This window comes from Ctenopharyngodon idella, chromosome 2 (genome assembly GCF_019924925.1).
Source record: "Ctenopharyngodon idella isolate HZGC_01 chromosome 2, HZGC01, whole genome shotgun sequence".
Classification (NCBI taxonomy): Eukaryota; Metazoa; Chordata; class Actinopteri; order Cypriniformes; family Xenocyprididae; genus Ctenopharyngodon; species Ctenopharyngodon idella.
The window spans coordinates 40,087,438-40,112,678 of NC_067221.1; the positions used below are offsets into that span (position 1 = coordinate 40,087,438).

Sequence of the window (25,241 nt, forward strand, 5' to 3'; positions counted from 1 at the left end):
ATGATATGACCAGGAAAAGTAAATGAGGACCATTTTGACTTTCATGTTGACTGAACAAATTATTTAGTAGATAAAACTATGTACTACATTATGTCATTAGAAATAAGGAGCAGTCAGCCTAGATTAAAACGGATTCTGGGAACTAACCCATAATGTGACCACTCAGAAATTCCTCCAGGTCCATGTTAACGGCAGTGTTTTCCCAGGAGGGCTGAAGGCGTGTGGTGAGAGGATTGAGAGCATCTTTGTGTCTCTGGAGGCTTTTTCTCAGAGGGAGAGAAATAACATACTGTTTAATCCACTTACACATGTGAGAGTCCACACACACACACACACACACACACACACACAGAGAGAGAGAGAGAGAGAGAGAGAGACACACACACGCACGCACGCACGCACACACACACACACACACACACACACACACAGGAGGACTGTCGCATTTAATTATATCAGGCTATTACAGCTGAGACTTATAGTATATATACTGTGAATATATGGACCACACTACTGTTCAAAAGTTTGGGTCAATAAGTAGTTTGTTTTTTGTTTTTTAAAGAAATTAACACTTTTAAACATTAAATTGATCAAATCAGTAAATATATTTAAAATGTAACAAAGATTTCTATTTCAAGTAAATGCTGTTCTTTTGAAATTTCTATTCATCAAAGAATCCTGAAAAATGTATCTCAGTTTCCACAAAAATATGAAGCAGCACAACTGTTTTCAACATTGATATTAATCATAAATGTTTCTTGAGCAGCAAATCAGCATATTAGAATGATTTCTGAAGGATCACGTGACACTGAAGACTGAAAATTCAATTTTGATCAAAGGAATAAATTACATTTCAAAATATATTCACATAGAAAATACTTATTTTAAATTATAAAAATATTTCACAATATTAATGTTTTTACTGTATTTTTTTATTAAAATAAATGCAGCCTTGATGAGCAGAATAAACTTCTTAAAAAAAAATAATAATAATAATAAAATAAAATAATAAAATAAAAATTGTACCGAATTGTACTGGCCCAAAATCTTTAAACAGTAGTGTATACGGTTGAGTAAATAAGGCTATAAGGTTAGATTTTGTTTCCTGGTTTAATTGAAAGAAAAATAAATAAATAAATCAATCTCAGATTTTGAGCCATTTCTAGGTCAGTTGTGAAAGCAAATTTGTAACAATGAGCATGTGAACTACTTGGAACAAAAAGATCAAATCTTCTTGCTTATCAGAATTTTTTTTTTTTTTTTTTTTTTTTAAATAAAGTTCCACTAGCGAACTCCACTTTATATATATGTACACACACACACACACACACACACTATTGCATGTTCAACCCTCCAGCTGTCCACTGCTATCCTAATAGATTTATGTCAGCACTGAACAACACCAACACATACAAACACACACACACACACACACACACACACACACAGCAGTGCATCAGTATTTGTTTACAGATTATTCACAGCATGTGCAACTCAGAAGCCTCAACATGCTTTGATTTATCACCGTTACCAAGCACAGATGATAAAAACTCAATGTTTTTTTCATACAGTGATCTCAGTTCTTGCCATTTGCTACATGTAACTGCAAAACACATCTTACCACTTTCACATGAACATTATTTAGAATTTAAGGAACTTTGATTAGGAATTCTAATCTGTCCATACAAGTAAAGCGGCAGTTATTTTGTGCACAGGTACCACCGAAAGGCCAATTCACACTGTATCGACAGACGCCGACCAACGCGGACAATCACCAGATTACAGTATGTCACTTCTCAGACACTTCCCACGACCCAAGAAGCACCGTTTCAGCACATTCAATCGGTGAAAACAAGCGCAGACACCAACAGACACTGACAGGCGTAAGAACACACTGATCTGACCAAACCTGACGAAGTGTCTGCTGCCGCCTGTCAGTGTAGTGTGAACTGGCCTTAAGATGATCAAACATCAGTGCATCACCACTTGCCAGGATCAAACCAATAACCTTCCCACCATTCAGAAAGTCTCGGGTGGTTTCTTTGTGAACGTCCCTCTTTGAACATCGATCATAATCCACGGCCTGTAAACACAGCTGTGAACAACTGCCAAAAAAACATTCATGCCTTCACGCGCTGGCAGTGGATTTCGTGTGTATCCAGCTTGTGTGTGGCTCCAGTAAGATAGACGACGTTCTTTAGGATGCGCTCACTGTAGCGCCGGCGGAAGATGGATGGTCTGTTTCTTTATGCGCAGACTAATGATACGAGTTGTCAAGCACTCAATGTAGAGAGTTCTCCAGGGGCCAAACCCTGCATCCATTCCAGCTTCCTCTTTCCACTTTATTTGCTTCCTGTGTTTTCTTTCTCTTCAGCAACACCTTTTCCTGACAGATTCAGCTAGGGTTGCCACAATTATTCAATTTTGTTTACATTAAATTATTATACAAATAACTATGGTTGACTTATTTGCTTATATCAATTACAGTGTAAGCTTAATTTACTTAGACCTTAAAGCATTTTTCCACTGAACTTTTCTTAACATATTACACATAATAATATTTTAAATTCATAAAGGTCATTCAATGAATGAGTGCCTTTTCCATTTTGAAACTGATTTTAGAGTAACTTCTTATTCTAATTGTGCCATTTCTAATACATTTTAAAGAATAAATAGAAAATAAAGTCAAAATGCTTGCTTGTTTTTATTAAAATGTGAATGTTTGCTAATACAGGTAAAGATGGAAACAGGGATTTTTGTCGATGTGTTTAGCATCAGCTGTTCATTATTAAAGTAATTTTTTGCACATACATACACTACAGTTCAAAAGATTGTGTTTTTTTATGTTTTAGAAAGAAGTCTCTTATGCTCGCCAAGACTGCATTTATTTGATAAGAAATTCAGTAAAATTGTGAAATATTTTTATAATTTAAAATAAGTGTTTTCTATGTGAATATGTGTTTAAATGTAATTTATTCCTGTGATGTAAGGCTGAATTTTCAGCATCATTACTCCAGTCTTCAGTGTCACATGATCCTTCAGAAATCATTCTGATATGCTGATTTGCTGCTCAAGAAACATTTATGATTATTATCAATGTTGAAAACAGTTGTGCTGCTTCATATTTTTGTAGAAACTGTGATTAAAAAAAATTCAGGATTCTTTGATGCATAGAAAGTTCAAAAGAACAGCAAGTCATCTTTGCACCCATTTCAAATAATGACCCTTATTTGTAGGTCACTATATGATTGAAACGTAAAGTGTGCAATGATCATGATTAGCGCAAATAACTGCAATTAGATCAAATAATCGTGATAAGGTGATTACATAATAATTGCGACAGACCCAGCTCTCACTATATGTGAAACTTCCCTTTTCTACTGCATCTGTTTATGTAATCGCTCTCTCCTCTCTTTCTGCCCTTACTGCCATCTCACATTCTCTCTATCTTTCCCTTGTTCTCTGATCTCCAGAGGGACGGTGACCTTAATGTCACATGTGACATCATCACGAACCTTCTGTATCCACAGAGACTGAGCTAAAACAACACCGATCGCCTACACAGTTCAGCACAACTAACAAACTGATATTAGAAAAAGTGAATATATGTATTCTTAAAAGCAACATGCATTTAAAATTGAGCCTATATACACTTCTTAACTCCCTTTATGTCAAAAGGGAAAGGCAGCTTTATTGTGAATGAAAAATGTATCAGTGATCGGTTTTTGTAATCTCCCATCATGCTGAGCCATTCAAACAACTTTCTTTTTCGCTGATGTCATCATGTCCTCCTGTTTTTCAGCTCCTCCACTACAACTGCCTGTCATGGAGAGATGTGCAAACAATTCCTTGATGTGTGACATCAAGTCCCGCCTTATTTTTGCTCTCATTAAATATCCTGTTTCATTCATATTATGGATGATGTAATATAACAATATAGCCATTTTATGATGACTTTAAAGCTGTTGTAAGAGATTTTTTGAATACCACACATAAAATTATTTTTTTATCTCGCAATTTTGACATTTCTCAAAATTGTGACATTTAAACTTGCAGTTCTGAGTTATAAAAACTCGCAATTGCGAAAAATTAGTCAGAATTGCAAATTTATATTTCACCATTCAGACTTTTTTTCTTAGAATTGAAAGATATAAACTCCCAAATTGCGAGTTATAAAGTTAGAACTATGAGACAATCTCGAAATTGCGAGAAAAGATTTAGAAATACAAATTTATATCTTGCAATTTGGACTTTTTTCTTAGAGTTGAAAGATATAAACTCGCAATTAAGTCAGAATTGAAAGATATAAATTCATAATTGTTATAAAGTCAGAACTGCGAGACAATTGTGAATTTATATCTCGCCATTCTGACTTTTTTTCTTAGAAGTGAAAGATATAAACTCGCAGTTGTGAGAAAAAAGTGGGAATTGAAAGAAACTCGTAATTGCGAGAAAAAAGTCAGAAGTGAGAATTTATATCTCACAATTCTGACTTTTCTCTTAGAATTGAAAGATATAAACTCAATTGCAAGTTATAAAGTCAAAACTGAGAGAAAATCTCGCAATTGCGAGAAAAGATTTAGAAATGCAAATTTATACCTCGCAATTCTGACTTTTGTCTTAAGTGAAAGATATAAACTCGTAATTGCCAGAAAAAAAGTCAGAATCGAAAGAAACTCGCAACTGCCAGAAAAAAGTCAGAATTGCACATTTATGTCTCGCAATCCTGACTTTTTCCTTAGAATTGAAAGATATAAATTCATAATTGCGAGTTATAAAGTCAGAACTGCAAGATATAAACTTGCAATTGCGAGAAAAGAGATTATAAATTCGCAATCCTGACTTTCTCCTTAGAATTGAAAGATATAAACTCGCAATTTCGAGAAAAAAGTCAGAATCGAAAGATATAAATTCACAATTGCGAGTTATAAAGTCAGAACTGAGATATAAACTTACAATTGCGAGAAAAGAGATTATAAATTCGCAATTCTGACTTTTTTCTTAGAAGTGAATTCAATTGTGAGTTATAAAGTCTGAATTGCAAGATATAAACTCGAAATCCTGAGAAAAATGTCAGAAATGTGAGATAAAAAGTCACAATCACCTTTTTTATTTGTATTCCCTTGTAGAAACAAGCTTCCATACTTGACAGACAACCGAAACACACGTTCTAAAGAATAAACTTGTTGTCAATCATTTTGCACATTCAGGTTTGCTGATATCGGATTTACTGCAATTCCTGTGCAGGGTGTGATTTTGGAGAGAGGGCTTTTAGTTGAAGAGATTGGGATGATCTAGTTGGGGGAATTCTGTCAAAAGTAAGCAAGATGACAAACACCGCTTACATCGCAGATCTTTAAGAATCTGAACCCTTTAAGATCGACTGATGCATGAAAAAAAAACATGTGCATGAGAGTGAATAAATAGTAATTTATTTTATCTTCGTGTGAAATATCCTAATGTTTTTTTAATTAGTGGTATGTGTGTAGTGTCTGGCCCTCTAAACAGGTTCTTTCATGTCTGTTTGAGAGATGTACAAAGAGCGCAGCTGCTTTGGCACATCTCTAAACCTGAACGTTTACACACACACACACACACACTTTTATCTCACTGCCATCACCCTGTCTCATCTCACCCACACAAAACAGCTCAGAGCCGAGCAACAACACACACTCTTACTCACAGTTTCATCACACACTTCAATAGACCGACACTGTATGAACTAGATGTAGTGTGGGAAAACTCAATGAGGGAAGACAAAAAGACACACACACACAAAAAACTTTCAATTCCTCAATCCCTGTCTGTCACAAAGTAGAGAATAATCACAAATGAGATCTATTTAATATCTTATTTACTTGAGCAATGACAGTTTCCTGCTTCTCAGATGTTTCTCCTGACAGAAAAACTCCAGTAATCTCACACTCGTCTCCTCTAGAGTTTCAGAACAGATATTAACAATGTCTCAAACGTGATCAGATCTGCCAAGATAGTGGAAAGTAGTGGAAAAACATTTGTTGTTATGACTTAATGATCATATTTTTTACAGTGATCTATTAAAGAACAACCTCTGAGAAATCAAGTTTTCTTCTTGTGCATCATGTAGATAAATTTCATCATGAAACGATAAACATTATTAGATGTGAAAGAATCTAACAGACACCAACCAGGAACCTTAATTTAGCTGGTCAATGAGAATCAGGTAATATCTGCAAATAGATTCTGGCTAATAGAATTCAATTTCATTCAATTCAATTACCCCACTTGGATATTCGCTTTGTGAGCGTTGTGAACCAATTTTCTTAATATTAGCATTGCGGGGCGCTGTATTATTCAGTGGTGCACGCTGATGCAGTCTCATTCCCTGCATCCAGAAGTCTTTTGTTATGCATGTGCAAAAGTGCATTCAAAATTGAAAAAGGAAAAACATACCACCATCTTGTTGAGGGAGACCCAGCAGTCGGATGGGAAGTCTTGCAGCATGGGCACCAGAAACTGCAGGCAGCCGTCCCAGTGACACAGCAACAGCATCATCGCTATCAGGTTAATAATCCGCATCACCGCGCTCGCCAGGTCATACGTCATGTGGAAGATCTGTGAGGGGACAATCACAACACAACATTTGCAGAAGTTTGCATTATAAAAGTTATAAAATATAAAAGTGGGAGTGTCCAGGAAGCCATATTTTTGCATTTCCGTTTGGAGCCACTAGAGACAGAAATTACACTCTTCACTATTAATAAATTGGAGAAAAGGAAACATTTTTAACGTGCAATTTATTAACAGTTAATGCATTAGATATTGTGAACTAAGTTCTACAGCAACCCTTTAACTGTCACCGTCCCGTATACGGGACGCCTAAGTTTACTTCACTTTATTACAATTAAAGGTGCAATATGTAATATTTTTGCAGTAAAATATCCAAAAACCACTAGGCCAGTGTTATATATTTTGTTCACTTGAGTACTTACAATATCCCAAATGTTTCCAACTATTTGTAAATCGTGAGAAAATTGCAATTTTAACCAAGGCTCCGGGACGTGTGAGGAGTCGCCTGTCAATGGCGTCATACCCGCGTTAACCCTCGGTCTGCCTCGGTTCCCATGGAAACACCAAAGACCCTTTAAAATTACACGTTTTAATAGACAAGGGAACATCTGTTTTGATATATTTATAGACAGAAAACGAATTGTTGTTAAATAGCTCAACACATTTAGTCTTATTGTTTAAATCAATTTTCTTTATTTTTTTCGAGTACCATGCTTTACCATGCCTCAGAGAAAAACACTATTTTGTCAAGTAGCTAACATAGCATAATCAGATGCAGATTTATTTTTAGTAACAGTAATACATAATTTTCACCCTCATACAATACGTTTTAAAATGAATTGCATGCCATTTATCAACACAAGACATCCAATGTTTAATATGATATTCTAAAATCGATCTATCTTACCGCAGTGTGTAACATGTGTCTCACAGCAGCCGCCGAGCAAACGTATAACGTGTAACGTTATAACATTTTCAACACACTCAAATGTATCTAATAATAAACAGAGCTGCGTTGCCTCATACTCATGACCGGAAAAGCGGAAGCAGCGCCGGCGACTGTGGCATAATAAAAGTTCTGCTACTCGTGGGGCGCGTGTTGCGCAATCGCTCCAGCGGCCTCGTTCAGCTCCCACAACACTCGGTCCTGCTCTGCTTCATACTACAGTAACGTTAATAATCGCATCCATGAACATGATTTCTTCCCGACTCCTTTTGCACCGTCCGTTGAGATGGAGACCACATGTCCCAAGATTCCGCTCTAAAACTTGGCGTCATCAAGCTACGCCTTTGTTTTGAATAGGCTGCTAGCGGACAAAATTATTACATGTTGTACCTTTAAAATCTAATCTAATCTAATCTAATCATGACAAATTATATATCGTTTGAAAGACTCCTAAATAGATAGATTTTTTTTTTTTTATATATAAATTATGTAGGAACAGTAATAGATTAATTTATGAAAAGAGTGCACCTCAAAAATGTACATCATAATAGGAGTTCTGACCTTTTTCACAAAAAGTTTTTTTTTTTTTTTTTTTTTTCCCTTTGCCCTATAAAATATTTTAGTAATCATCATAAATTATATATAATTTGAAAGCATAAAACCTCAAAAATCATCCTGTGAAAACCATTTTGAAATCGGACACTGTCTTATTACGGAACTTGTACCTCAAAAGCTTTCTCCTCCCCCTTAGTGCGGGGTGTCATATTACGGTCTTTTAGAATCAAAACTTTTTATAATCTTGGCAAAATGCATATTGTTGGAAAGGTCTGAGTCTCAAGATTCCATATTTGGTGATTATTTTGTTATAAAAGTAACATTGAAAGAGAAATTTATGCATTTGTGACTGAAAAATGCATCAACATAATTCAATGGAGTTTGGGTGTCACCCAGTGGCTTTTTTTGATATAACGCCTAAACAAAATTGCATAGGAACCTCAATTTTTTTTCATATCAACTTCAAATTTGGAACACAACTTACTGAGACATATGGCTTTAATGTTATAGAAATTTTGGATTAAAAACAATTTTGTAAAATATTTATTTTTTTATAAAATATAATGAATATAGTACAGTACATTTTCTTTATTAAATTTAAACTTGTAAAACTTTTTTATACTTTAATGTTTTGCAATTACTGTCACAATAATCTGCACATTGTCTTCTTTAAAAAGAGACCAACCTTTTGTCTGTATTCAAAAGTGTTCATGAATTATAACAATTTAAGTTTGGATAGTGCACTTTTACTTTTATGTTCAAAAATGGGGGGTGACAGTTATTAATTGTTAATGTTGATTTCTACATATAGGCCTAACAAAACATTTTTAACATTATAAGTTTTATAAATTAACAGTTCAAACATTGTGAATGAACATGAATTAACAACAAACAATAATCGATTTATAAATTATCAATTATTCAATGCTGTAAAATTGTGGTTTGTTGTTAATTCATGATACCTGATGCATTAAAGGGGCCCTTCACTTTTTTAACTTTAGTTAGTGCGTAATGTTGCTGTTTGACTACAACAAACGGTTGGTAGGGACTACACTGAGCTTCTTCCTGGGTTGGTGACATCACAAACCCTAAAATTCACATAAACCCCACCCCCGAGAACACACAACAAAGGGGGTGAGGCCATGTTGGGCTGCTTTAGAGAAGAGGAAGAGTTGTTGTAGTAGAGTGTTGTTGACATGCCGTCATTTTACACCGGACTGATTCACAAACGAGGGTCAATTCAACGCTTGACACCACATGCTAGTCGATGAGTTGAATCAACTCCACAGCAACTACATAAATTTATCCACTAACCATTCAGAAACATCCAGTTTCATTCTAAAAGTTGTAACTTCTTCCTGAGTCTCTCCATCAGTGTCGACTCCGGTTTGAACAATGTAAGGCTGAACACCATTACTGACAATCCTCATTTTGGCTGCGTGAGATTCTCCAGCTTTGTTGTAGTTGAGCAACCGAAGCGTGAGCTGTTAAAGCTCCGCCCTCTTCTGGAAAGGGGGCCGGGAGCAGCAGCTCATTTGCATTTAAAGGGACACACACAAAAACGGTGTGCCTTTGCTCACACCCAAATAGGGGCAAATTTGCCAAGCTATAATAAATGATCTGTGGGGTATTTTGAGCTGAAACTTCACAGACGCATTCTGGGGACACCAGAGACTTATATTACATCTTGTGAAAGGGGCATTATAGGTCCCCTTTTACTAATTGAACCTTATTGTAATGTGTTTCTGAAAAAATACATAATTGAATTCAATGTTTATGAATAATGTTACTTGAAGGGGTAGTGTATAATTAAAAAAAGAAGTGGACACAGGACTGACCATTTTGATTATACTGGTAAATATATATATATATATATATATATATATATATATATATATATATAAATGTGATATATATATAAATATACTTTGGTAGTACTTTGGTATACACGTTTTTAAATGAGTTCTATAAATAAAGAGCCTTGACTTGACAAAAATGATGGTTAAACTTTACCTTACACATATTTTCTCCTTTATGAAAAATGCCGTATTATTACGCTGTTTGTTTAGTAGATTTTCTTTCTGGCACTTTGTTGTCCAGAGGGTTTGTCTAAAGCCCAGCAGCAGCTATGCACGAATCCTCCGGAGTTTACTTAGTGAAAAGAGAAAGCTACTTGGCAAGTAGCTAATCAGACCTTTGTGAACAAATGTACCCAAAGGTCTCATTCTCTTCTCTCTCTCATATTTTCCATGGCAGATTTTTCATTTATATTTTTCATCTTTTATCTCTCTACAGAATTTCAAAGCAAATAAACAGATTAGATGGCTTGTATCAACATCATAGAGTCACCTCAAGAGAAATTTGCATGTACTATTTGATCATAATTGTCAAGTAATCCCATTTTGGAAATGTGTTCACCATTACAAGTAAGAGCACCAACAATCTAGAAAAAGTTTTGATGGAGAAGATTGCAATATAATAATAACCATTATAGATATTATTTATTAGATTTTTACGAATTGAATGCAAACCACTTTGAGGAGACAAACACTTGTCCACAGCAAAAATGGCTGCAAGATGAGGTTAAACAATTAGTGTAACATTCAAATTAACAACGTGCCATCGTTAGTCACACAATAATATACCACATTACTTAAAAGTAACATTCCCCAACACTGATGTTCACAGAATCTACCAGACAACACAAACGCGGCTCCTGCATCCATTCCGAAGGCTTTTCTATTGACCTGCTCTCTGGAGAAACATTGACTGAGGCCCTGAAATCCCAACTTGATTAATGAGCCACATCAGATGACCATCAGACACTGGACATTTGTTCCTGCTCAAAACAGCCCATCAGTCAGTGTACAACTGCACAGCGAGACACTTGCTACACGCCTCACAGACACTGAGAGCGTCATGTGGTCGGTTCAACTGAACATATGCCTCCATAAATCACATAAACTAGTTAAGATATATGATAACAAGAAATTATTGTGAATCATAAATGAAGGAAAAGTGTACTATTGTACTGAATTTGTTTACGCTGTACTAATATACAAAGGTACAAGTTTTGGAAAGTTAACTTCAATTGTTTGTGCTTTATTCACTCATCTTCAACACTGAGCCTTTGCATTGTCTGAGATTCATGATGATTTGTTCATTCACTCTGTATAATCTAATTTCCTGAGTTGTTTTCCAGTGCAAACGCTAACTAAGAGATTTGGATGCCATATCTGGTTTCCATGAGGACAGCTGGGATTTGCTGGAGCACAGAGGAGCTTTACTTCCTGTAGAGCAGGATACGGTACTCAGTCCTGGCAATCCACCTTCCTTTAATGCATCAAGTAAACTAGATATCAACAAGCATATTCTGCTTTGTTACACCACCGTTCAAAAGATTTATCTTGCAGTCAATAATTTTATTTATAGTAAACGCTGCACAATGGCAAGTGGAAATATTGGTTTAATTCAGCCATAAACAGAAACTGATTCAGAAGAAGAGGAAGAGTGAATTATACAGGCTCATCAACAAGTCGAAGTATCAGAATAGTAATGCGATTTATGTTTCGCTCTCTACAACATCAGACTCAAACACATAACGGTAATTAATATGATTAGCCTTTGGTCCTTCTTTGTTCTTGTGCTCACTGTGGAAAAGCCCCGCCTCACACGTTGACAGGATTGGTTACATGTTTGTGACGGTAGGAAATCGTTCTTTTTGAGTCTTTGGTAAACTGCCAGGAGAAAATAGTCAGGAATTGTGCTGACTGATGAATTTGCAAATGGTTTGTCTTAGAGTATATTAAAAGCACCACATAGATATACACCAATCAGCCATTACATTATGACCACCTTCCTAATATTGTGTTGGTCCCACTTTTGCTGCCAAAACAGCCCTGACCCGTCGAGGCATGGACTCCACTAGACCCCTGAAGGTGTGCTGTGGTATCTGCACCAAGATGTTAGCAGCAGATCCTTTAAGCCCTGTAAGTTGCGAGGTGGGGCCTCCATGGATCGAACTTGTTTGTTCAGCACATCCCACAGATGCTCGATTGGATTGAAATCTGGGGAATTTGGAGGCCAAGTCAACACCTCAAACTCGTTGCTGTGCTCCTCAAACCATTCCGTGATTCATCAGACCAGGCCACCTTCTTCCATTGGTCCGTGGTCCAGATCTGAAGCTCACGTTCCCACTGTTGGCACTTTTGGAGGTGAACAGGGGTCAACATGGGCACCCTGCAGCCCCATATGCAGCAAACTGTGATGCACTGTGTATTCTGACACCTTTCTATCAGAACCAGCATTAATTTCTTGAGCAATTTGAGCTACAGCAGCTCGTCTGTTGGATCTAGCCTCAGATGTCACGCCCACGCACCGCTGGCTGAACTTTTAATGCATATGGCACACTTAACTGGAAACACTTCAGGAGTTTCAAAGTCATCATCTGGTTGGTTGAATTCTACAGGATGTCCGGGAGATATGTGTATTGCGTCCTTTAATGGTCCGCCTGGAAACAAATGCTGTGACACCAAAACCCCTCATAAAAGAAGAACACCGTCATGTTTACAACTGTGACATCGAGCGCTTACCAGGATCAAATAAACGCTGGATTTTCAAAAGTATGTGAAGTTTGCGGCTCCATTGTTGCAGTAAACTTGCATAGTGTTCTTGAATGAATAATTTATTATATGCATGCCGGTCTGTTATTGTAGAGACATCGACTTTCGTTTTCACACCCCTAAACCTGACACGGAACAAAACAAACTGTGATTGGTTGCGTTACATGTCAGTCAAACATCTTCTTGGGTGGTCCTTGGCTAATGAAAGCTGCGATAGAGTCTAGACCTTCTGCCGTGAGTCTGAAGGTCTGGGTACGCGAGATACTCACCACTGCAGACCGGGAACACCCCACAAGAGCTGCAGTTTTGGAGATGCTCTGACCCAGTAGTCTAGCCATCACAATTTGGCCCTTGTCAAAGTCATTTAAATCCTTAAGCTTGCCCATTTTTCCTGCTTCTAACACATCAACTTTGAGGACAAAATGTTCACTTGCTGCCTAATATATCCCGCCCACTAACAGGTGCCGTGATGAAGAGATAATCAGTGTTATTCACTTCACCTGTCAATGCTCATAATGTTATTCCTGATCGGTGTATAAACAACATTAAAAATAATTAATACTTTTATTCAGCAAGGACGCAATAAATTAATCAAAAGTGACAGTAAAGACATGTACAATGGCATATAATGTCAAAAGATTTCTATTTCAAATAAATGCAGTTTTTTTTTTCTATTCATTAACAAATCTAAGAAAGAAAAAATATAAATATATATATATATGTAATGGTTTCCACAAAATATGAAGCAGCACAACTGTTTTCAACATAGATAATAATCAGCAAATCAGCATATTAGAATGATTTTTCTGAAGGATCATGTGACACTGACTTTGATCACAGGAATAAATTACATTTAAAATGTATTAAAATAGAAAACAGTTGCTTTAAATTGTAATAATATTTTACAATATTACTATATTTTTGATCAAATAAATGCAGTCATGCTGAGCATAAGAGACTCTCTAAACAATTAAAAAAAAAAAAAATCTTACTGACCCCAAACTTTTGTTTGTGTATGCCTCTGAAATAAACTGCACATTTACTTTGGGAAATTCTGCTTACATCGTCTGTCATTTATTAAGTGTTCATGTTTCTGTAAAACATTTCACAGAACAAATGTTTCAACACCAGTCCATTATTGTGGTATCATCAATTTCTTGTACCTAAATGACATATAAACCAAATCAAACTGTAGCTGGTCATTTTACACGTCTCTTCCTGTCTAAGTGGGCGGCTCTCAGACAGACCAAGCTGCTTTTCTTTCATTTTATAATTCGTTTATTGTAATGTTAAGCCATTAAGTGTCATAGTTTACCTTGCTCACATGCACAGAGTGTCTTCGGTTGGTTTGGCATAACAAGAAATCTATTCTAAAAGCTTATTGAAGCAACAGCCATTTCTGTTTGACTCGAAAATCACAGTGTATTAACTGACTCTTTCAGGTTAATGAAAACAGCGCTCAGAATGCATAATCATAAGGATAATACAATTACAGCAGAGTCCTGCAGCATGACGATGAATCACACGTCTAATCAACACGCAAGAGTCTGTTTACAAGCACCTGAGACGGCAAAAAACTATACTAAGAAAAAAATAAATAAAATGCCAATTGCAACCTCACTTCATACTGCAACTTCATACCATAGCAAAATCTTTTTTATTTCTACAAATAATTATTTTTTATTGTCTATTCCTTTAGAAAACCATCTGTGTATAGAAACCAAAACACTGGCCTGAGGAACTTATAATGAAACTTTAATGTAATGTAATGAGCACTGTATGTGAGCTGATTTAGGGAAAAGGAAACATTCATACATTCAGGCAAACACGTTTTCTAAGCGGAGGTCATTTACAGGAAGGAACGGAGCGCTTTATGTTTGTAGACCGAGTTGCGTGTCGCGAATGCAAACGATCTCATACTTCCTGAAAACACTGTCTCACCTTTACTGCACTTTCCTACAGGAGCTGAACAGAAAGTTAACAAGGCAGGTATCTGTACAGCATTGGTCTAATTGCATACTGCAGACAAATTACCAATCACAACCTCATAATTATGCAAAGTAGCCACCCATGACTGCACCGCCGGCCCACCTGATCCACCCGCAGCATCTTAACTGATAAAAGATAGCTATCTTACTCAAGTGCTCTAGATCTGGAGGTTCTTCTGTTAAATCTGGAGGGATCAAGAGTTATTGATGGACTACAGGAGTTCAATTTTAAGTCCGAGAGCCTCGTGTGTTTTTAATGAACAAACTATTTTCCAAGTCAAATAAGATGCTTTACCACAGGGAACGTTTAAAGTCAAATTGGTAATCCAAATTGTCCAAAAGTAAAAGACCCTTAATGTCTTTTTTTTTAAAATGGGTAGCTGATTATCACACTGAAAGCATAATAAGTGTTAATTAAGTAAATTATTAAGGGATTTAAGTGGCACTGAGCAGTCAACGTTAATTACAACCAACTATTTGTCTTGAAACAAATTAATTTATGAGTTAAGATCTTTATTTTCTCTCCTTATAAGAGTGACAACTTCTTTTATGGCTGGGTGATATAGCTAAACGAAGTAATTGTGGGATATATTTGTTTATTTATGATTTAGTCACTTTATGCACTATATATGCATTATTTTGCATTATATATATATTTTTCAGCATCATTACTCCAGTCTTCAGTGTCACATGATCCTTCAGAAATCATTCTAATATGCTGATTTGCTGCTCAAGAAACATTTCTGATTATTATCAATGTTGAAAACAGTTTTTGATGATTAATATTTTTGTGGAAACCGTTATACCATTTTTTCAGGATTCTTTGATGAATAGAAAGTTCAAAAGAACAGCATTTATTTGAAATATGAATCTTTTATAAAATTATAAATGTCTTTACTGTCACTTTTGTTTAATTTAATGCATCCTTGCTGAATAAAAGTATTAATTTCTTTCAAAAAAAATCTTTTAGTGTATATTTTTTTGCAAAAGCATTTTAAAACAAAAAAAAAAAAATGCTACTCAGAGAGATTTTTTTGAGAGATGACACAAACAAATCATTGAATCTTATATCTTGAGTCTTAAATCAATTCAACAAACCTAAAACATGAAAATAAATCAAACCTACAATCATACTGATGAGACTCCTGAAGTGACCCCTGTTCTCAAAGACATCGAAACTTTATGAGAGCAAAATGAGTCGTTAATCATTTTGATCTACTTTCTCAGAAAAAAAGTGTAAATTTTAATTGTATATCTGTTATTTTGTCAACACTTAGGAGTACATTAGCATATTGGTGATCACCAATACTGCATTAAAATCATCACAATGTTGCTTAATTATATATTGTCAGCAAAATCATGCAGAAATTACATACATCTCTATATTTTCCACATGGTGTGACGTACAGCCATGAGCCCCATTGACTGATGGAGGCTTTCACACTGAGCTTTAATTACAGACAAAAGTGTGTCTTCCCCGTTTCAAAAGCCGTCAGATCTCCGCTTGAGTCTGTCTGGACCTTGACAAGACAACAGTCAACACGCTTGTGATCAATTAATCAGTGTTAAAGTCCCCATCTGCTCTCTGCAGCAGTCTGCGCCCATAACAGAAAAATCAGAAAGGAAATGGTTCTCTACACAACAGCAAGATTAAATAAGCTAGGTTTAATGATAACCTTTAGCTTTTCAGATGTTTCTCCTGAGAAAAAGACCTCAGTGTTTCAGAAGAGATCTCAGCAATGTCTCAAATAAAGATACCAGAGTCTGATTCAAAACTCACATATTTCTCATCAGCTGATGAGTTGAATCAGGTGTGTTTGATTAGGAAGAGTTCGGAAATGTGCAGTGTGGGTGTGCCTCCAGGAAACCCTGCATTACTATAATGTTTACATTTTTTGTTCTTTTTTCGATAATCCATAACATTTGGATGTATGTCATAATACGGAAGAAAAGATCTGGTGCTACTTAAACAAAACTTAAAGAGGACCTATTATGCCCCTTTTTACAAGGTGTAATGTAAGCCTTATGTGTCCCCAGAATGTGTATGTGACGTTTCAACTCAAAATACCCCACAGATCATTTATTATACCATGCCCAAAATGCCCCTTTTTGGGTTTAAGGAAAAACACACTGTTTTCCTGTGTGTATCTTTAAATGCAAATGAGCTGCTGCTCCCCGCCCCCCTTTCCAGAAGAGGGCAGTGCCTTTACAGCTTGTGCCTCAGATACAACAAAATAGGAGAAACAGTATGAGGCCGTTTCCACAGAACACTTTTTCCCCCCATTATTCTCTATGTAAACGCACTAGACAGACCTTGCGTTTTTTTTTTTTTTATTCACACACAACGAGTCTTTGCATCTAAAAATGTAAAACGCTGACAGTGGAAAATGCAAGGTGTTGAAACACGTTTTTTAAAAGTTAAACTTCTTTTAACTTGAGCGGTGCGTTTATAGAACACCATTTCCTGTGCGCGATGCTGTAAGATGCAAGACACAAGCGCAACGGTCAAACACGTCTGTCTAGGAAGTTTACAAAGAAAAGTAGCGCAGTGGAATGGAAAAATGCATCTTGTGTTCATTGATACAGCTAACAACATTTAGATTGTTTATCAAGTGGATGAGACATTCTTGTGTTTCCACTAGCTGCTCTAGCGAGGAGATAAACATGGTGGACTGTGTACCGCTCACTCAGGGGAGGAGCTAAACTAATAGGTCATTGGCGGGGCCTGACATCACAATGTATAGAAAATGCAAACGACTCGTTTGAGACACTGTTTATGATTTATGAGGGATGTAAAACAAGGAGTGGGTGGATTTTTACCATTATAGGATGGCTGTGTACACACACTGCCGATCAAAAACCATGAATTTTGCATAATAGGTCCCCTTTAACTGAAAAGTCTATTAAACCTCTTTAGTTATAAAAAAGCAATATCGGAGTGTTCTGGCTCGGTAGGCTCATGGTTCAACTGTGCCAACTGGGATTGGCACATCTCCGCACATTCTATTTCTATTAAGCATGTCTAAACATCCACAGTCCATTTGTGTCGACCAGGTGAATAACCCTCCACTTTCCCTGACACTTACATTCACATTTCATTCAGATTTTGCACAGAGCATGCAGTTCACGCTGGGGCCGGTGCATTTAATGACTGTATGCAGTTCTGTTACACACCACAACATTGTGTGAATGTGGCATAAATTAATTTAAAAACATATTAAGTTTGTATATTTAACTAATTTCCCCCACATAAGAAAAAAGTCATGCTTTGGTAAATCATAATTATGGCATTAATAGTAAATATTATGAATATCAAAAGTATGAGAAATTCTATGAGATGAAAGTGATAACTATGAGATAAAAAGACAAAATTATGACATACTAAGTCATAATTATGAGATAAAAAGACCATTAATGACATATGGCAAGTCAAAATTGTGAAATAAAAAGGAAACAATAACAGTCATTATTGACAAAAAAATCATAAGTATGACTGTTAAAATTTTGAGTTTCATAATTATGGCTTCATGCCATTATTTTGACTGTCATAATTATGGCTTCATGTCATTTTTTCAGCCTTTTTTGTCATCATTATGACTATCTCAATTTCAACTTTTTTTCATAATTTCGACCATTTCGTTTGATGTCATCATTTTGACTTATTTCACCATTTTGACCCTTGATGTCATCATTTTGGCTTTGTCTAATTATGACTTTTTATCTCAATTTTAACTTTTTATGTCATAATTTGACATTTCATGTCAGAGTTATGACTTTTCTCATAATTTTGACTGTCATAATTGACTTTTATCTAAATTTCAACACTTATTTTTCATAATTTCAACATTTTATGTCATAATTATAATTCACCAAAGCATGATTTTCTTGTGTGGTGGAAACTGGCTTTCATATTTAACAGGTATGATATATATGGAACTCTGTGTATATGCATCTGATGGGATATCCAGTACTGTATATGATATTGTGGTGGTGTCTGTTGGCGTACCTCTTCCCACTGGTGAATGTAGCGGATAAGCCGAGAGAGACGCAGCAGCCTCAGCAAGCTCAGGATTTTAGTGAAACGCACAATCCTCAGTGCTCGCGCCGTCTTGTACACCTCCGAGTCTATGCCCTTCTCCACGATCAGGAAGATATAATCCACCGGAATGGAAGAGACAAAGTCCACCACAAACCAGGTCTTCAGGTACTTCTTCTTGATGGTCTTGGGGTCCAGGATGATGTCAGAATTGTCCTCAATAATGATGCCCGTGCGGAAGTTCAGCACCAGGTCCATCAGGAAGAAGGTGTCGGAGATCACGTTGAAGATGATCCACGGGGTGGTGGTCTCTTCTTTGAAGAAGGTGATGCCGACAGGAATAATGATCAGGTTGCCCACCATGAAGAGAAGCATGGTGAAATCCCAGTAGAACCTGCAAGAGAGACAGGAAAGACATTGGCTTTATCCAGCACCATCTTTAGCCTGTGCTAAGCAATTTATCCTGGGTAGGTTTTGTGATTTCACTACTGAACATCTGGGTTGATGTTTGTTACGGTCAGTGGTTCAGTCTGTGTCTTATGTTTATTTTTGTTGTTCACTTTGGCAATCTCTGTGAACAGCATGCTCTCTTTCTCTTAGGTTGACGCACCTGTTCATCATTTGAGAATTAGCTGGTTGAAATCGGCTAAAAAGACACCAATGAGGAGGAGAAAGGAGAGACGACAGACTTGTAACCCAGCCAGCAAAGCAGCATCTTTATGTTTTATGTTATGTTTGTTTTGTTAGGTTTTACATTTTATATTTCTCTTAATTAGTTGTTGTTTGCTACGTTAAAATTTTCCTTGGTTGGTACATCATTTGATTTTGTTTATATGTTGTCTTGAGTGAATGATTAAACTCGTTCTGAGCAGTGGCGCTGTTCACTTATTTTTGTTTATGCTACGTTACATAACATAAAGTGGGGGCTCGTCCGGGATGTGAATTAGGTATTAGACAGTGATGTAGGGACTAAAAGTTTTGTAAACTTAACTCTCCAGGTATTTAGAGTAATCCAGCTGGGCCATATTTGTATTTGTATACTTATTTGTATATTTACGTCTCACAATGACTGTGTTTACCTGCACAAAACTATTACAATATTAATCAGAATTCAGTCATAATCACATATTGCAAGCATTATGTAAATGCATAAGCTGTTTTGAGTTATGATGTTCCCAATTTTAAGTAAGCAGAACTATCAAGTTTTGAGTTTGTAGTACTCATGCATATTAATTGCTCCTAACTTGAAGTACTGAGTTACCTAACTCATACATTTTGAAAGCAATTAACATAAAATATTTAGTTAATTAACTTTTTATTTTGAGTTCTTGCAAATCAAATGAATTATTTACATTGTAAACCCTAATAAGTTGTCAGAACTCAAAAAAGTTGAATGAGATTTTTTTAAGCTAAGAAACTCAAAGTTTAAGTAAGATTTTTATTGTTCTTAACTTGAAATATTTGAGCACACTAATTTATAAATTGACTTAAAATTATCAGGTTATCTTAACGTAAATATATAATATTAACAAATGTTACCTTATTGCTTTGCATTACCGAATTTATAACCATGTGAACAACTTATTTGCAATATCCACAGTAATCGAACGTTCATTTATAAAAGTACTAATATTAGATACAGATTAGATACAGATAGTTGTGAAAAGCTACTGAAACATTTTTTTTTAACAAACATTTAAAGAAACATCATGACCTGCATTTGTAAGATTCTCATGACCTACATTTTGCAATTCATGCTGTCCTTGAGTGCTTTTGTTAAAGACATGCATGAGAATTAATGAGTCGGTTAAATTACTGTCCAAAATTCTGCAGGCATCTCCAGTACTTCCAGATCAGAATAGCAGGAAAAGCAAACAAATGTTTTAGTTTATTCTGATTATGTCAATTAAATGCATAGAGAAATGTTCTGATAGCTGTTAATCCAATAAGAGTCTAATGTGAACATTTCTAATGTGAATATTACATATTCATGATATAATTAATCGAATTATTACTGTAACATTTTGTGTTGTGCAGCATTACAATGCTTTCAGCATGCATGTCACCCACATAAGGCACATTAAACAGGTTTTGTTTTGAAAACAACACTAAAAATCAATAACATTAGCATTGCAATGAAGCAATGCACGAGAAGGCTTTATATTGACCTTGTAAAAAGGGCTAGAGTGCCGAAAAACCTCACAAGACCCTTGATATTTGAGAGTCTCAAACGACCGTGACGGGTGCAAGTCAATTCCTGAGGGTCTGAAATAAAGCATGGAGCGGATATGATCCGTTTCCACGTGGTGCTCGCACACGTGTGCAACTCAAGGTCACAGCAGAGCGCGCTAAGGTGCATGCTGACTCATAACTGGAGACTGATGCAACTCATGCACAATGGCAGGATCTTTTTGCGAGGTTTGCACAGCTGATAGTCTCTAGTGTTGAGGGTCTTTGATATGTCAAGATGACATTTGAATGGAGTGGGAGTGCTGAAAAAACATGCATCGGTTTCAGGTTTTTCTATGGAGACTACGCAAAATGAAAAGGATGTACGTATTGCATGCAACCTCATGCGGAGATTGCATGCATTCATATTTTCATCATTAACAGCATTTATGTAAAGACATTATGAGCCAAACAAAGTCTCAACGCTCAAAAAAAGCACATAATGTATTGCAACAACACATCTCCAGCTCAGGTTCTGGGGCATTCAATGATTTACATCCCACATAATCATTTAAAGTTACATATTTACATGTTGCATAAATGACAGAAAATGTGAAATGTAATCTGATGCGTGAACTCTGAGCAATCATGTAAAGTCTTCCAGTAGTTTTAATAAGATGCAAATCATAGTCTGACTGTGGCGCTGTCCGCTCAGTGAGGTGCTGAAATGACGTTCCTCACTGATACAAAAATAATGCATGACAATATGACCAACTCTTTGTACAATAGCACTAGACTGAAAGTTTGGCACACACTTAAATTGTATTTATTGAGGTCACTCTGTTTCATGCTTTAATATTTTAAAACCAGTAACACTTGGAGATATATGCATTGTGTGACTTTGAGGCAATCAGATTATCTCAGAATGAATTTGATTATCTCAAAATCTAATTCAGCATGATATCTACTGGACAAAATTGCTTATGTGCTTCCATGTATTTGGTCTCATATTGTTATGGTTTTCTTGTCAAACAAATTTGATCTAGTCGGTTAAAAATAAATCTAACTCAGCATGAAAACTACTGGATAAAAAATGCTTATATGTGCCATACAGTCTAAAATCACAATGCTATTGCTTTTTTTGTTGTTGTTTTTCTTTTTATAACCATAACAACAGCCTGGTTAGATAACATACTTCAGTTTTATGAGAGAATAAAATAATACTTGTGTGTTTAGGTTTGGCTGCTTTTGAGGGCCAAATTTTGGAAGTGTCTTCACAAACATTGCAAAAGATGTTAAAGAATTAGTTCACTTTGGAATTAAAATTTCCTGATAATTTCCTCACCCCCATGTCATCCAAGATGTTTATGTCTTTCTTTCTTCAGTTGAAAAGAAATTAAGGATTTTGAGGAAAACATTCAAGGATTTTTCTCCATATAGTGGACTTTAACAGGTTGAAGGTCCAAATGTCAGTTTCAGTGCAGCTTCAAAGGGCTCTACATGATCCCAGATGAGGAATAAGGGTCTTATCTAGAGAAACAATCGGCCATTTTCTTTAAAAAAAAAAAAAAAAAAATGTAGACAATTTTAACCACAAATGCTCGTCTTGTACTGCTCTACGATGCGCCACATATTACGTAATCACGTTGGAAAGGTCACGCGTGACGTAGACGGAAGTACCGCAGTAGGGTAAAAACCTCCAACTTCAAAATCATCCAACATTGTTGTTTTACCTTTTTTTTTGTAAAGGGCGTTTGACTTAGTCTTTGCACGTTCGCTTTGTAAACACTGGATCAGTACTTCCACCTACTTCACACGTGACCTTTCCAACGTGATTATGTAATGTGTGGAGCATCGCAGAGCAGTGCAAGATGAGCATTTGTGGTTAAAAAGTAAATATTTTTTTTTTTTTTTTTAGAAAATGACCGATAGTTTCTCTAGATAAGACTCTTATTCCTCATCTGGGATCATGTAGAGCTCTTTGAAGCTGCACTGAAACTGACATTTGGACCTTCAACCCGTTGAACCCCAGTGAAGTCCACTATATGGAGAAAAATCCTGGAATGTTTTCCTCAAAAACCTTAATTTCTTTTCGACTGAAGAAAGAAAGACATGAACATCATGACATGGGGGTGAGGAAATTATCAGGAAATTTGAATTCTGAAGTGAACTAATCCTTTAAAAACTGACTATGAGGACAAATAAAGTATTTGAAAGGGTCATAAATCAGCCAAATCATGCTTCACTTTAAATCTACTGATCAACAGGTTTGTGTGAGGGGTTGGTTTAGGGTTTGAGAAATCCAGTGGTGTTCAAAAGTCTGAGACCACTAAAAATGTAATCATTAACATTCCTTTCAGAATGCATCTGTTGCTTTAATGACAGCAGTACTCCAGCTGACATAAACAAAACTGATAAATCATGTTGATGCAGTTAACATGAACTAACAATGAACAATACAGCATTTATTAGTCTTAATGTTAATGAAGTATCAGCATTTACTAACAGATCACAAGATGTATCTGTTAACAGTTTAAGTTAATGTGAACTAAAACCAACATGAACATTTTTATTAACCAACACTTAAAAAGGTTAATCAATGCTGTAAAAATATTCTGTTCATTGTTAGTAAAAGCATTAACCAGTGAGACTTTATTGTTAAGCGTTACCAATACCTCTTAAAATATCAAATAAAACTTTCTAAAATCCCAAAGCGATCTCACACTTTTGGATCCCACACGGTGGCTATTAATCAATATGTCCAAAGTTTCTCCAAGCAGCTGCACGCTCTCTCGCTCGAGCTCTTACCTGAAGTCGCTGTAGGGGTGAATGATCCAGTTGCCCGCCGATTTCACGCGCTCCTGCTCCTTCTCCACCGCCTTCTGGCTCCCGTACATGCGCAAGGAGAATTTATTGACCCCGGGCTGCAGCATGCTGCTGAACTGCCGCTGCATGAAGCTCGCCTGGCTGCCCCGGGTCTCGCTGTCCTCCTGAGCTCCATCCTCGGATTTGAGGAACGTCACCGAGTTCCGGGGCTGCTGTGCGCCGTGGATGGAGGACGAGGCTTTCCTGCTGGGGGTGTTGGAAAAGGACACTTTGGAATCCTTCTTCTCCGGGACCCCGGGGTTCGAGGCGTCTTGCCCCTGCGTGCTGGTTCCATCCACGCTGGTCGTTGAATTGCAGGCTGTCCGCTTACACCCGTCCGTCTTGGACATGATGGACCGGAGGCTCCCGGTGCCGGAGTCCCGCCTGCACTCCCCGTTCTTGTTGCATTTCATGCTGGAAAGCGGTGCTGTGGGATTGCCGTCACCTTCGGCAGCATTACAAGCCTCTACCGTCACGGTGGCCACTACGGTAGACGCTTTGCCTCTTCCTCCTCCGCCCTTAACGGTGTCGTGGCGACCCGCAGGAGCAGCAGTAGCAGCAGCATCAGTCGGGCGCGCATCAGTGGAAGTGGAGCTCCTCCTGGACGCGCCTGCTCCTCCTCCTCCTCCCCCTCCCGGTGCGTAGCTCTTAATCTGGGCGCTGCTCCCTCCTCCTGCTCTCCTCAGCCGCGGATGCTGAAACTTGGATTCCTCCTCCCCGTCGTCCGTCTCTTCTATGGCGACGTGATTGGGTTTCGGGTTCGACCCGGCGGCATCAGAGTTGGACTCCAGGCAACTCTTGGCGGTGCTGTTCCCGGCGCAGTGGTACGCGGGCGCGCTCTTATGGGCCGCTTTCTTCATCGCGGCAACATCCGAACCGGGCGAGAGCTCATTCCGGTCCATGTCATTCACCGGATCAGATTTGGCCTGTAATTATCTTTGCGGGAAACCAATCAGCAGGGATGATGGGTGTGAGAGAGAGAGAGAGAGCGAGAGAGAGAGAGAGAAAGAGAGACCTACGTGATTTCTTTGCCAACAAAATGAAACAGCTTTTAGTTTATTAACTGTTTGTTGGGTCACTCTCTGAGTGCATTTTCCATTTCAATAAGTCATGTAGGATTTTCAACGCTCTAACAGATAAACAATGTTTTATTAATAAATAATATTAGTTTGTGATATGTCTTCTGATAACAGAGCTGAAAGTGATTCAACTAATTCAGGCATTGTGCTCAAGGTCATGACTTATAAAATATAAAATACTGACAAACAAATACATGGCGTCAGAACGCACTTCCTATGATGATGATGTTATTATGGCAACTGCGCGTTATTTAATAACAAGGTTTGCATAATCACATTTCAAGTGTTTTAATAACACAATTTAAAAATTGCGAAAAAATGAAAATGTACCAAAATTAGCAGTAGGCCTATGTAAGAGGTAGAAGTTGGAAACACGGGTCTGGGAACAGTCCTCATAACAATAAATAAAGAAAACATTTAATTAATGTTAAT

At 36.9% G+C, this 25,241-nt stretch overlaps 1 protein-coding gene across 1 annotated transcript in view; it reads right to left on the reverse strand.

Annotated features, from left to right (window-relative positions):
- Positions 1-25,241, reverse strand: part of LOC127498431 (potassium/sodium hyperpolarization-activated cyclic nucleotide-gated channel 2-like) — a 68,806-nt gene that overhangs the window by 40,147 nt on the left and 3,418 nt on the right. The window contains exons 2-4 of the mRNA XM_051867764.1: positions 23,674-24,666; positions 18,667-19,090; positions 6,433-6,594 (exon numbers count right to left, since the gene is read on the reverse strand). Coding sequence (XP_051723724.1) covers positions 6,433-6,594; positions 18,667-19,090; positions 23,674-24,632 — 1,545 coding nt within the window. The 5' untranslated portion in view covers positions 24,633-24,666. The remainder of the gene's footprint in view (positions 1-6,432; positions 6,595-18,666; positions 19,091-23,673; positions 24,667-25,241) is intronic.